Source organism: Aethalodelphis obliquidens, unplaced genomic scaffold (genome assembly GCF_003676395.1).
Source record: "Aethalodelphis obliquidens isolate GAN/ISIS:26980383/991018 unplaced genomic scaffold, ASM367639v1 scaffold1, whole genome shotgun sequence".
Lineage (NCBI taxonomy): Eukaryota > Metazoa > Chordata > Mammalia > Artiodactyla > Delphinidae > Aethalodelphis > Aethalodelphis obliquidens.
Window position 1 is genome coordinate 3,440,728 of NW_020837945.1, and position 13,148 is coordinate 3,453,875.

Genomic DNA, 13,148 nt, shown 5'->3' on the forward strand with positions numbered 1-13,148 from the left:
CCAATTTGTGGTGTTTCATAAAAATCTCCCTTAGGGATTTTGATAAAAAATGCATTGAATATGTAGTTTAATTTTGAAAAAATGGCTACCTATAAAATCTAGTCTCTTCAACAAGTGGTGTTGGGAAGGATGGACAGCTACATATAAATCAATGAAATTAGAACACTTCCTCACACCATATACAAAAATAAACTCAAAATGGTTTAAAGACAAATATAAGACATGGCACCATAAAACTCCTAGAAGGGAACATAGGCAAACACTTTCAAACATAAGTTGCAGCAATATTTTCTTGGGTCAGTCTCTCAAGGCAAAAGAAATAAAAGCAAAAATAAATGAATGAGACCTAATCAAACTTAAAAGCTTTTGCACAGCAAAAGAAATCATCAACAACCAAAAAGACAACCTTCAGGATGGGAGGAAATATTTGCGAATGATGTGACTGACAAGGGGTTAATATCCAAAATGTACAAACAACTCATGCAGCTCAATATCAAAAAACCAAACAACCCAATCAAAAAATGGGCAGAGGACCTAAAGAGACATTTCTCTAAAGAAGACATACACATGTCCAACAGGCACATCCAAAGATGCTCAACATCACTAATTATTAGAGAAATGCAATCAAAACCACAGTGAAGTACCACCTCACACCTGTCAGAACAGCTATCATCAAAAAGTCTACAAATAACAAATGCTGGAGAGGGTGTGGAGAAAAGGGAACCCTCCTACACTGCTAGAGGGAATGTAAATGGGAACAGCCACTATGGAAAGCAGTATGGAGGTTCCTTAAAAAAATAAAAATAGAACTACCATATGATCCAATAACCCCACCCCTGGGCAGATATCCAGAAAAGAAGAAAACTCTACTTCAAAAGATACATGCATCCCAGTGTTCATAGCATCACTATTCACAATAGCCAAGACATGGAAACAACCCAAGTGCCCATCAACGGATGAATGGGTAAAGAAGATGTGGTACATACATATAATGGAATATTACTCAGACATAAAAAAGAGTGACATATTGCCATTTGCAGCAACATGGATGGACCTAGAAATTGTCATACTAAGCGAAGTAAGTCAGACAGAGAAAGACAAATATTATATGACATCACTTATACGTGGAATCTAAAAAGTAATACAAATGAATCTAAACACAAAACAGAAACAGACTCACAGACATAGAAAACAAGCTTATGATTACCTAAGGGGAAACGGGGTATGGGAGGGATAAATTAGGAGTATGGGATTAGCAGATACAAGCTACTATATATAAAATAAACAACGAGGCCCTACTGTATAGCACAGGGAACTATATTCAGTATCTTGTGTAATCTAAATCTATTTCTATTTCTATTTATGTTTACATATATATATATATATATATATATATAAATGAATCACTATGTTGAAACCAGCACAGCTGAAACTAACACAATATAGTAAATCAACTATACTTCAATCAAAAAAAGTACAAAAAAATGTGGTCTTCTTATCCATGAATAGGCACCTCCCTACTTATTTAGTTCTTTCAGGGGCTTCAGTAAAGTACACAGTTTATTTATTTAGCCTTCTGTTGTGCTATGAAGTCCCTCATGAGAAGGAAATGTTCATTTACCTGATTTTGTTCTCTCTCACTAGAGTCTGTCACAGTGACCTGCCCATTAGAAGATCTCAAGAAACAAACTTAGAACTTCTGTCTTTGGGTTTTATATTCAATCAAGAATAAATACAGTTATAATCTCTCTTCTAGGTCCCCTACCCCTAGGGTCATAGGATGTTAAGAGTGGAGGGTCAGCTGGGACATCCAGAAACAACAGATGTCATGTTTCAACGTGAGATACAGACCATGACATCTTAAAAGTAATTTGGACTGTTAGATGAGTCTTAAATTTTGTACTTGTATTGAAGCTATAAAAGCTTCATGAGCAGAGAATTTTGGAGAAAATGACACGTGAGAACATTCAGAGAGAGCTGTTTAGGTGCTGCGAGTCCTTCCCACTCCCATCTTGCTCCAACAGGGAAGGAGGGTGGGTGTGCCTGCCCTTGATCTCAAGCCTGGTGGACAAGGCAGAGGGGGACCACTGAGAGAGCTTGGTCCATGCCCGCCATAGTTGGGGGTGACAGAAGGCTCGTTTCTGACTCTTGAGAACTCTAATCTCAAGCAAGGAACAAGATGAGCTGTTAGGATCTTCCTGCATCCCAGAGTTTGTTGGGGCAAAGGATAAATAAGTGTTTCTACTTATGAACCAGAGGCGGGCCATCGGGCCTAGGGGAACTCTGTGCATCCCCTCTAGGGCTTGTACAAGAAGTGTGAACTCTTCTTTTTTTAAAAATAATCTAACTACCAATTTTTTTTTAAATTTTTTAAATTAAAAAATTTTTATTTTGGCCATGCTGAACAGCAGGTGGGATCTTAGTTCCCCGACCAGGGATCAAACCCGGGCCCTGGTATATATCTGAATATATATAAGTATCTGCATATATATACAGATACACAGTCATAAATCTACAATACAATTATCATGCTACCACTAATTCCTTTATAGCATCAAATGAAATCAAATTCAGAATTTTGAATTTAATTATAACATGGAGCTTAAAGCTTCAGTTCCTGACAAGTAAGTTTTGTGACTTTAGGGATTATGGGATCACCTGAGTTTTCATCCCAAAAGGAAAAGAATCGGCCCCCACTGAATGGGAAATGAAAACAAAGACATTTACTGATGTAATCCCACAGGCCCTGTGTGGTTACTCCGCTCACTGACTACTGATTAGGGCCTGCAATGGCCTGAATGTTTGTGTTCCTCCCAAACTCCTGTGTTGAAATCCTAATGCTCCATGTGATGGCCTTTGGGAGGTGATGAGGTCATGAGGGTGGAGCCCTCATGAATGGGATCAGTGGCCTTATACATGCGGCTCCAGAGATCCCCAGCCCCTCCCGCCATGTGAAGTGCAGATGTCTCTGAGCAGGCAGGCCCACCTATGAACCAGGACAATGACCCTCCACAGAAGGCCTCAGTGCCATGATCCTGGGCTTCCAACCTCCAGAGCTGTGAGAAATACGTGTTGTTTATAAGCCGCTCCATCTGTGGTGCTGTTACAGCAGCCTGAACACACTGAGACAGGGCTGGATATTCACACTCATACCCACAAGCACACTGCCCGCCAGGGCACAGGCATGCACGTCAGAGCGTGACGGACCATGACACACTCATATTTGCACCCCTTGGCTTTGTGTCTGTTTCCAGAGCTTTAGAGAGCACCTTGCCAGAGCCCCATCAAAGCCTCACGCTGTTCAAATCAGACTCAGAAGTGACTGCCATCGGTGAGGGGCTGGTTGCGTGCCCTCTTGGCGGGTGGCCTGGGACCCCACACCTGCTGTCCTGGCATAATCGCTAATAGCACCCCATACTCTCTGAACAGGCCCCAGTTTGGACAACTCACGACACGGTCACCTCCCTTGGGCCTCCCCTGGCGTGGGCTGCTCCCTGCCCTGGCCCATGAGGCCCTGATTGGGAAGTGACACCGCTGCACTTCCCTGCTGGTCAGTGTGGTCCAGCCTCCCCAAGACAAGGAAATTGGAATAAAGGAGCCATGGGGATTATTTGGGGGACGTGTGGAAGCATGGGAAGGGATTCAACAAGCACGTGGTCATTGATTATAGCCTGTGATTCACAGGGGCCAACAATCACAGGCGCACAGTGAGGACAAATGCAGGGGCCCGAGACAGGGGTGGAGTCACAGTCTGCACAGCAGGAGGGCCGGGGTCCCAGGCGGGGGGCACTGGGCACTGGGCACTGGGCAGAGTGCATCCAGTTCACCAGGGGAGGGTCAGGGTGGGGAAGACGAGGGTCTCTTTTCAAAACAACTGTTGAGATTTTTAGCTGTGCCCTCCCCTCCCTGCCCCTCACCCAAGAAAGTACAAGTCAAAATAGCCCCTCGGAGCTGGGTGTCCCTTGGGGCGACCATAACAGAGTACCACAAACTGGGTGGTTTCAACCACAGAAATCCCTTCTCCCACAGTCTGGAGGCTGGAAGTGTCAGCGGGCTGGGCTCCCTCTGAAGGCTCGCCCCCGTCTCCGGGCTCCTTGGGTCTGCCCGCGTTCCTTGTATCTTAGCTGTATCTCCCGGTCTCGGTCCCCGAAGTCAAGGGCATCTCCCTGTCTGTCCGTGTTCACATCGTCTCCTTTCTGTGTGTCTGTCTCTGCATTTCCTCCCCTCTTATAAGGACACCCGTCAGATCGGACCAGGGACCCACCCTACTCCAGCCTGACCTCGTCCTAACTGAAACACTTACATCTGCAACAACTCTGTTCCAGATAAAGCCACGCTCTGAGTTTCCAGGAAGGACGTGAATCTGGGGAGGACACGCTGTATACCCAGCACACCTGCAAGTCCTTCAGTGACAGCGGCTTGATTCACAGGGAAGAAGTGCGCGGTGGCTTTTATCCAACTTGGCTGGCGGGAGGATGGGGTCCCCGGGGTCTCCTGCAGCTGCTGGGCCTTTGTCCTGCCCCGCCTGTACCGGGGGCTCTCAGGGACCACCTCTGTCTTCCATGGCTGTCCCCCTGGGACACAGCGCAGGGCCAGGGGCTGGCGTTCGTCAGCCCCAAGTGGAGGCACACCCAGGTGCCGCCTTAACGGCTGCCAGGCCTCAGCTTCCTGCTGGAGCCCGTCCAGCTGCAGAGAAAGGCCGTCTGGGTCCAAAAGGCAGGGCTGTCCATGAGGGGCCGGGCACATCCGCTCCCGGCTCCCAGCTCTGTTTACTTCTGACTTATCTCTGTTCCTTTGGGTGCCCTGGTCATCAGCTGACTTGTTCTTGGGAACATTTCCTGGGTGTCACGGCACCTGGGGCTGACGCAATAGCTCCAAACCCAAGCGAGCCCTCGACGTAGAGGTCACTGTGGCAGCATCACCAGATATGTACCTTGAGCTGGACGCTGCTTTCCCTGAAACCCCCAATGGCTGTCACATGCCCCTGTACGTGGTATGATGGGTGCTGGCCCAGGACTGGGGGCAAGAGATCCAGGGTCCATGAGGGGCGTATTCGGGCCCATAACCTCCGTCCGGACTCAGGACCCGCTGTCCTCTACCCCTCCCCTACAGCTGGTGCGCGATACATGTGCACGACTCTAAGCCCCCCGCTTGTCCTCGGTGTAAACCAGGAGCCTCCCTGAATCGGTCCATGGTTGCGTCCCCAAAGCATACACACTCAGGTCCGGCTCCTCAGGAAGGGTCGGGCTGGAGGGAACTCTGTACGGAACACAGAGGGCAGGGCCACACCCAAGGCAGCTGCAGAGCGATGCGACAGCTGGTCAGCAGGAAGCTCCCTGGGGAGGTCTGTGGCCCCAGGGCTACTCTAGGTGTGTGGAAAAATGTGACTTTGTACCTTCTATCTCTGTGTGGCTCTCTGCCGGCTTGAGTAACCCAGAGGGACGATATTAGAAAGCTGAGGGGTGACATGGAGTATTTGGCCCTGACTGTATTTTCTGTGAGGTGGTGAGTTCACAGTGACTGCCTGGAACACGCTTCTGACCTTCATCCATCTGTGAACTCCTACTCATCCCTCAAGACCCAGTGCAGATTTCACCCCGGATGAGAAGCCTGCTGGGCAGCATTCTGCCAGGTCTTGTGGCATCATACCACAGTTCACACTTCAAGGCTGGTTCGCCCTCACAGGGCTGTGGGCTCTGAGGGCAAGACTCTGCCTGGTGTCCTCAGGGCCCTACATTACAGGTCAAGTACCAGGCCTGTGATCACGCTCGGTCCATGCTTGTTGTATACGTGCCAGGGGCCATGCATCCTGCAGGTGGGAGGTTGCAAACCTAGCGCTTGGGGCCAGACAGCCTGCTTCTTGGCCCTTGCCTTCCCTGGGCACCAGCATACAAAGACCAGGGAGGGAGTGATGCAGGGTAGGCTTCCAGGACGGCCCAGTCAGCTCTTCACCCTGGTCTCTGGGAGCGCTGGGCAAGCCATCTGTCAAGGCTGGGCCAAGACAGGTGACCCTGGGGCCTGCCGCTCTGGCACTGGTGTTATTTCATTCCCGGAACTTGAACTCTCCCAGGGGAACGCGGATGGCTATGGGCCTGTGTGCTCTGGAGGGCAGGATGGGCTCTCTGCCCCCATCTTCTGCCCCTGGTGGACAGCCCAGGGTCCCCAGAACAGAACAAAGAGCACACACACGGCTGAACTTCCCCCAGCAACGTGTGCTCGCCTCTCGAGGCTCCAAGGCCGGCCTCACCCTCTTCCCTCTAAGAAGCCTGTGCTCTGTCCCTGCCACCCCCCTTCCCACAGCTGCCACTTCTATCAAGACCTGGAGTCTGCGAGGCTGGACCCTCTGCCGCTATAGCTGCTGCACCGCAGCTGGCAGGTGATCAGGTGTGACCCCAGCACCTGGTTCGGGCTCACCAGCTCAGGCAAACCTGCAGATGAGGCTGTGTGTGACAGGCAAGGAGCTGGGGCGCCGGCGGGAAGTGAAGCGTCCAAGGTCACACAGCCCCAGACTTGGGACCAGGTCTCGCGGCTTCATCACTGTAACGGTGACCCCCGTCTCCCTGTGAGGGAGTCTTTCAGGACGGGGCTCTGCCCCCTTGTTATTCCTTCCTCAGCCCCAAGCCCCAGGCTCCTGCAGCGGGGTCTCCATCCACATCCACCGAGTGAAACTGCAGCAGACCAGCAGGCAGTGGCTCGCGCTGGCTGCCGGGAGAACTCAGTGGTCTCCCAGCCACCTGCCCGGGCAGGCAGGGCCCAGGGGTCCACGCCGGTCCGGCCCTCCAGGTGATTCCAAGGGCAGCCAGGCGGGCTCCCTGCCAGGGCAGCCTTCAAATAACTGCCCCTTCTAAGACCGTTTCTGGGGGTCTGTGTTTTCCTGAAACCTGGTCCAACCCCAGCCTGGCCTGGCCTGGGGTACTATGGGGGGTGGGAGGGCGGGGGCTGTGGCAGCAGTGTGGCCAGAAGAGGCTCCCAGGAATTTCCCCTGCGATGACATAACCATCATGCCCTCTGTTAGCTGAGGCGACTCTCTCCCTCTGGGAACAGAGCGAGGGGCGTGAAAACGATGAGGAGCCTGCTGTCTCCAAGCCTTGGAGTGGGGAGCAAACCAGATGCGGGTGTCACGGCATGGGGATTCCCCCAGGGCTCACTGGGTAGGCAGCAGGGCTGGGTCAGGGGAGTGGCGAGGGGGGACAGAGTCCCCGTTCCCAGTGTAAGCACAGGCTGGCCCTATGGGTCACTCAGGGGAGGACAGCTCTGAGGAGGAACCCCTGGGTGGTTTGGGGACCCCCTCCAACACTGTAACCCCGCCTGGGGATTAAAGTGCGGCCACCAACCCCGCCCTGGGATGGTGTACAAAACCTACCCCACGGTTCCTGGGTCAGAGCTGAACAGAGAGAAGAATAGCCCAGCCAGGAAGGAAGCCTGAAGAACACACGATAGCTGGACCCCAGGGGCGCCCTCTCTCCCCAGTCAGCCAGCTGCAGGGTGGGGCGGGTACCCTGAATGGAGAGTGGAGACCGCAGGGTCCCACAGAGGCAGGTCGAATCCCAGCTCCGCCGGGTCCCCTAGGTAACCTTTGACAGCCATCCTGTAACAGAGAAGTACAAACCTGACTCCAGGCGGGATCTGTCCCCTCAGCTCTAACCTCTGTGCTCTGTGCTTAATCTTGTTGCCTCTTCACCTGGGTACCGAAATGTCCCCTATGTCCTGAAATATACGTAACAGCCCTTTCTCAAGGCTCTGCCTCCCAGGCTTGACCTTTAAAGGTAAAACCCTTTTCACTCACATAGGGATAAAAAGTTGCACAATAGAGAATAACCCTTGTCTCGTTGGAAGTTTACAGGCACGCGGTGACTAGACCTACGTGGAGGCTGCAAGAACAAAGGTCTGGGTCTGGCGGCGCTAAGAAGTTTCAGGCATCAGCCGCACCCCCTCCCCTTTTAGAATAAAAGAAGCCCGAATTCTAACCCGGGTAAGATGCTTCTTCGGGACACGAGTCCACCATCTTCTCGGACTCCCAGCTTTCCCAATAAAGCCGCTCTTCCTGCCCCAACCTGTCTCTCGATTCCCTGGCCTTTTGTGTGGCCAGCAGTATGAGATTGGATTCAGTAACAACGTTTTGAGTCTTGGTGTGTTCCTCCAGAAAATGGGTAAAATTATACCCGTATCATGTAGGTATGCTGTTATAAAATAATTTCCAAGATATAGCCTTCACTTAAAAAAAAAAAAAACAGCCAGCTGGGCAAGGTGTAAATTCGCCTTTGTGTTAAAAATGTGCTTAAATGTACAGAGAACATTCTGGAAAACACCTAAGAACGTGTTAAACATGGACAGCGCCACACAAAAGGGGGAGAGTCTTCTGTACTGTCTGATTTTAAAAACCTACTGCAGGGACTTCCCTGGCGGTCCAGTGGTTAGGACTTCGCCTGCCATTGCAGGGGGAGCGGGCTCGATCCCTGGTCGGGGAGCTAAGATCCCACATGCCTCCTGGCCAAAAAACCAAAACATAAAACAGAGACAATATGGTAACAAATTCAACAAAGACTTCAAAAAACCAAATGGTCCACGGCAAGAAAATATTAAAGAAAATAAAAACCAGCTGCAGGTATTATATTTTTATGAAAATGTATTGAATAAGTTTATTTAATACATTTGTTAACGTGTAGCTGATGATAAAAACAACTTTTTTGCTGGAGAAAAGCAAAAAAGGAAGAAAAGGAACGTCCACCTTTCAAGAGTGGTGAAATCTGCGTGCACCACATACCGCACTTGCGCCGTCACCTGTCTTTTCAAGTACCCGAGACTGGGCTGCGATTACGCGGCCTGGGAGCTCTTGTCGCTGAGCAGGAACCCTGGTGGCCTGCTGCTGGGCGGGTTGCAGGATTGATGCCCAGGCCTGTTGACCCTGCCCTCCAGCCCCACGCTGAGCCTGTATCCTTTTCTTCCAGCCAGGCTGACACAGGCATCAACACGGCCCTGCTCCCTGACAGAGAGGTATTCGCAGGAAACTGGAATCTGCTACCACCACTGGCTTACTACCAGAAAGGTGGGGTCGGAAGCAGCCTCTCCCCTTTGGGATGGATGACGCTCTGGGGGCTGTACCACCCTGTGCAGGGGAGAAGCAGGTGGGGCTGGACCTAGAGGGAAGGGCTCCCCAGACAAACAGAATCCGGAGTGCCTGTGTAAACACAGGGGTATAAAAAATGAGTCTTCTTGGCAGACGCGGCATGTCCTCTGAGCCGACGGGTCCCCAGAGCCCGCCCGTGACCATGGAGGCCAGAACATTCTGGCTGCTGGTGATGGTCCTGCCCTTGGTGTCCTCCAGCTCGACTGGGCAGTACGTGGGTCTGTGTGAGTACCGCTCTGACCTCCTTAAGGAGGAGGGGCCGGGTGGCGGGGTGGGAGCATATGACAAGGGGACGGGACGTGGGAGAGCCAGGCTGGGGGCTTCCTGTGACTTGAGGAGAGTGACCAGGCCCCTTAATAAAATTGCCACTTACCAGACGCACACATTTTCTCTCAACAGCTCCACATAGTGGGTCTTGCTGTCCCCATTTTACAGACAAGGAAACTGAGGCTCTGAAAGCTGATAACTGACCCTCTCGGGCAGTGTGGAAATTAGGATTGGAACCCAGGTCCACCTGGCTGGCAGCCAACACCGAAGCCCACTATCCCACTGCCTGCCTTGCTGGGGATTTCCAAACTACAGTATAGGTCTTTGTGCATTATTCCGGCACATTCGCAAGACAAAAAGAAAAGACAAATGAAAACGATCACATTTTCAGTACCTACAAACACAGTTTTCACTTAGCCATTGCACTGCAGTTCCAGTGGAATGAGTCTGCTCCATTAACCAGAGTGTGAAGAAATTAGGGTGGGTAGCTTCCCTGGTGGCGCAGTGGTTGAGAGTCCGCCTGCCGATGCAGGGGACACGGGTTCGTGCCCCGGTCCGGGAAGATCCCACATGCCGCGGAGCGGCTGGGCCCGTGAGCCATGGCCGCTGAGCCTGCGCGTCTGGAGCCTGTGCTCCGCGGCGGGAGAGGCCACAACAGTGAGAGGCCCGCGTATCGCAAAAAAGAAGAGAAAAGAAAAGAAAAGAAATTAGGGTGTGGCAGTTATCTGCTGAGAGGTCTCGAACTTGTCACCCATCAGAATCACCTGGAAGATTTTAAAACTCTTAAAGCCCAGGATACGCCAACTATATCAGAGAGTCTCTGGGTGGGAGGAGGTATCAATGGTTTTTCAAGACCCCCGGCTGATCCCAATGTGAGCGAAGTTTGGGGACCAGTGGAATGAGGAATTATGAATTGGCAGCCATAGGAGAGGATTTGAGATTTCACGTGATTTCTATTTTCCTAAGGACAAATCCAGTTTAAGAAATGAGGCAAAGTGGAATTTTGCTGAACTTCAGACATAAAGGCTTACTTGGAAAATGAACAGTAGAGGCCAAGGATGTACAGGGAAGGCTTGACAGGGGGGTAGGGAGATACAGAAAAGAAGCAGGAAATAGTAAACATTGTGATTTTCTCTTCTGAATGCCCGCCTTCTATTATACTCCTTTTGTTTTAAGGGGGAGATTTTGTTGATAAGACAATAAAGAGGAACATTGTTTCCGGGTTCGGGGGCCCTGGATTCCCATGGGTACCTGCCAGCTGGAAGGAATCCAGGCCCTATTGACTTCCTGGCAAGGTGCTAGGAGCACCCAAGTGAGAGACACCAGGCAGCCAGCCAGATCGCCTACAGAACGTTTCTCTTTACACATTTACGGGAAGAGTGTCCTCGACAAGCAGACAAGCACAGGTTATGGGAGGGGTGAGATCACAGCCTTTGAACTCAGGAGCTGGGGGAGGGTGCAGACCAGCAAATGCAGCCGGTAGACCAACCCCAAGCCAACAAGGGCTCTGACTGGGCTTTGTTTGGGACAGCGCCGAACCAGTGCGTGGTCCCAGCCAAGGACAGGGTGGACTGCGCCTACCCCGACGTCACCGCCGAGCAGTGCACCAACCGGGGCTGCTGCTTCGACTCCAGCATCCCCGGGGTGCCCTGGTGCTTCAAGCCCCTGCAGGAAGCAGGTGAGTCAGCCCCACGTGCACGGGGGACCTTTCTGGGCTCCCAGGAAGCCACACACACCTGAGCCCTGGGTGGGACCCCCTGCGCCACGGCTGTCAGTTGGCCGAGGAGGTCTGTGCAAACTCTAATCATTTCAGAAAGGTGTTCAAAGTCGAGGCCCTACGGAGAGGGAACTAGTTTGGAGAGAAATGGACAATACGTAGGTTTGGAAAGCTGGGAGGATTTCAAGGTCATTTTCAGCACACGACCCCTGCAGAGTCTCTGTCCTTTGTGACTGGCGACATGCTGGGCTGGAGTCCTGGCACCTCTCCCCACCCTGCCATCCCCCACCCTGCCCCCAGTACGAGGTGCTCACCCCTCCATCGCTGGAGCAGTGGGGTGCAGGGCAGCCCCTGGGGAGCCGCGTGTCAGGAGCAGACTGCGCACAGGTGATTTGCCTCCATGCCCCACCCATCACCTGTGCGGCGTGGAGGTGGCCGTGAGCCATCTGGCAGCCCCGGTGCCAGATCACCGTCTACGATGAACGTAGCTACCTAAGGCCCCTTCCTGGAACGAGCACCCGGGTAACGACGAAGGAGGCCACGTCTCCGCCTGATGCCGGCTCCCTAATCAGCACGGGGGCCCCTTCCCATTGTCTGGGGCCTCCTCCCCTTCCGGCAAAGCCGGGCAGAGGTCCAGATAAGGCTCTGGGCCCAGGAGGGAGAGTCAGCCCTGTGCTGGCCGTCCCCACTCTGCCGGCTCCTCGGCCTGCGACGACACTTCTTTGAACTCTGGCAGTGGCCCTACCTGGGCCCGTCTCTGGTGCCGTCTGCCCCGACAACCTGGGTCCCCGTGGGGCATGTGGCTATTCTCCCACGAGGGTCGGGGGGAGCTCAACCCTTCCCCAGGGACTTGGTGTGGAAAGCAGCAGACGGCGCTGACCTCGGAGCCTGTCTGGACCTGGAGAAGCGGGGCAGCGGGTGGCAGGCACGGGATGGCTCAGGGTAACGCACGTCTGTGCTTTGTTTCCAGAATGCACCTTCTGAAGCCGTGCTGCTGCCCGACAGCTTGGGAGGGGACTCTGCCTGGCGCTAGCACCTCCTTTTCTATCACCTGCTCCCGGCAAGCACTGCTCCTAATGTGTGAGGCCTGATGTTTAAAGAATAAAGCTCCCGTGCTCAGCATGAGTTCACGTCTTCATTCCTGAGACTTTCCGCTGTTGTGTTTTATTTCTACCGAGTCACACTCCCCCTTCTCAGCATTTCACAGACGGGAGCGGAGGAGGGTGTCTTAGCATCTCCCAGCAGAGGGTCTCCCCCAGGCCTGGGGAGGAGGGAAGGCTCCCAATCTAGCTCCCTAGCTGTGACGGTGCAGCAAACCTCACATCTAGTGCTGACCTGACGGGGAGGGCAAGCCGCCTTCTAAGTGTCCCTTGAGAAACACCGTTTCAAATGTAAGTTCCAAAAAAAAAAAAAAAAGATTATTAATGTCTTTCCTGGCGAAGAGAAAGCTAATAAAACCATCTTACCAATTGGCACTTTTTGGTTTCTTTGTAAGTCAAGTTTACCATCTGTGACAGCTTGGGGGGCCTTCTTTTGCTTTTTTCCTCTGAGAATGGATGCAGCTTTGTGGATACGTGAACAAATGTCACCACGAACACTCATGAAGTCTTAGTAACCCCGAGACGGAGAGCTGTCCCCTCCCTCACTCTTGGGGACACGCAGCTCTCCACGGACACCGGGACGGTCTCCAGCCGTCCAAGCTGAGTGTCCTGCTTCCTCCTGCTGACAGGACTCTGTTAAGGTTGCACAGACGATTCTACTCCTTCTACCGCAGGGCTCGTTTACACCGCATGCGCGGGGCGGAACGGAAAGCAGCGCAGCCTCCGGTCAGGGGTTTCTGGGTCTGAGCCATCCTTCCCGCTGGAAAAGAGACACTTGCTCCTTTTCGAAACCAAAGGCTTTGTTTTTAAGCTTGCACTTTGGGCCAGGTCTCTCGAGTGAGATCCTATGAACATCCTAGCAGTGAGATGTTATTCCCTTTGTTGTAGGATAAGTAACTCATCCCAAAGCCCCCGCTGAGGGCCCACCCAGGGGAGG

The 13,148-nt window shown here is 52.5% G+C and overlaps 1 protein-coding gene across 1 annotated transcript; it reads left to right on the plus strand.

Moving 5' to 3' along the window:
- Positions 1 to 9,236: 9,236 nt before the first annotated feature.
- Positions 9,237 to 12,231, plus strand: TFF3 (trefoil factor 3). Its single transcript, XM_027121497.1, has 3 exons — positions 9,237 to 9,351; positions 10,926 to 11,072; positions 12,082 to 12,231. Exons 1-3 carry the CDS (start codon positions 9,270 to 9,272, stop codon positions 12,093 to 12,095), a joined length of 243 nt encoding a protein of 80 aa, XP_026977298.1. The 5' UTR covers positions 9,237 to 9,269; the 3' UTR covers positions 12,096 to 12,231.
- The last annotated feature ends 917 nt before the right edge of the window (positions 12,232 to 13,148 follow it).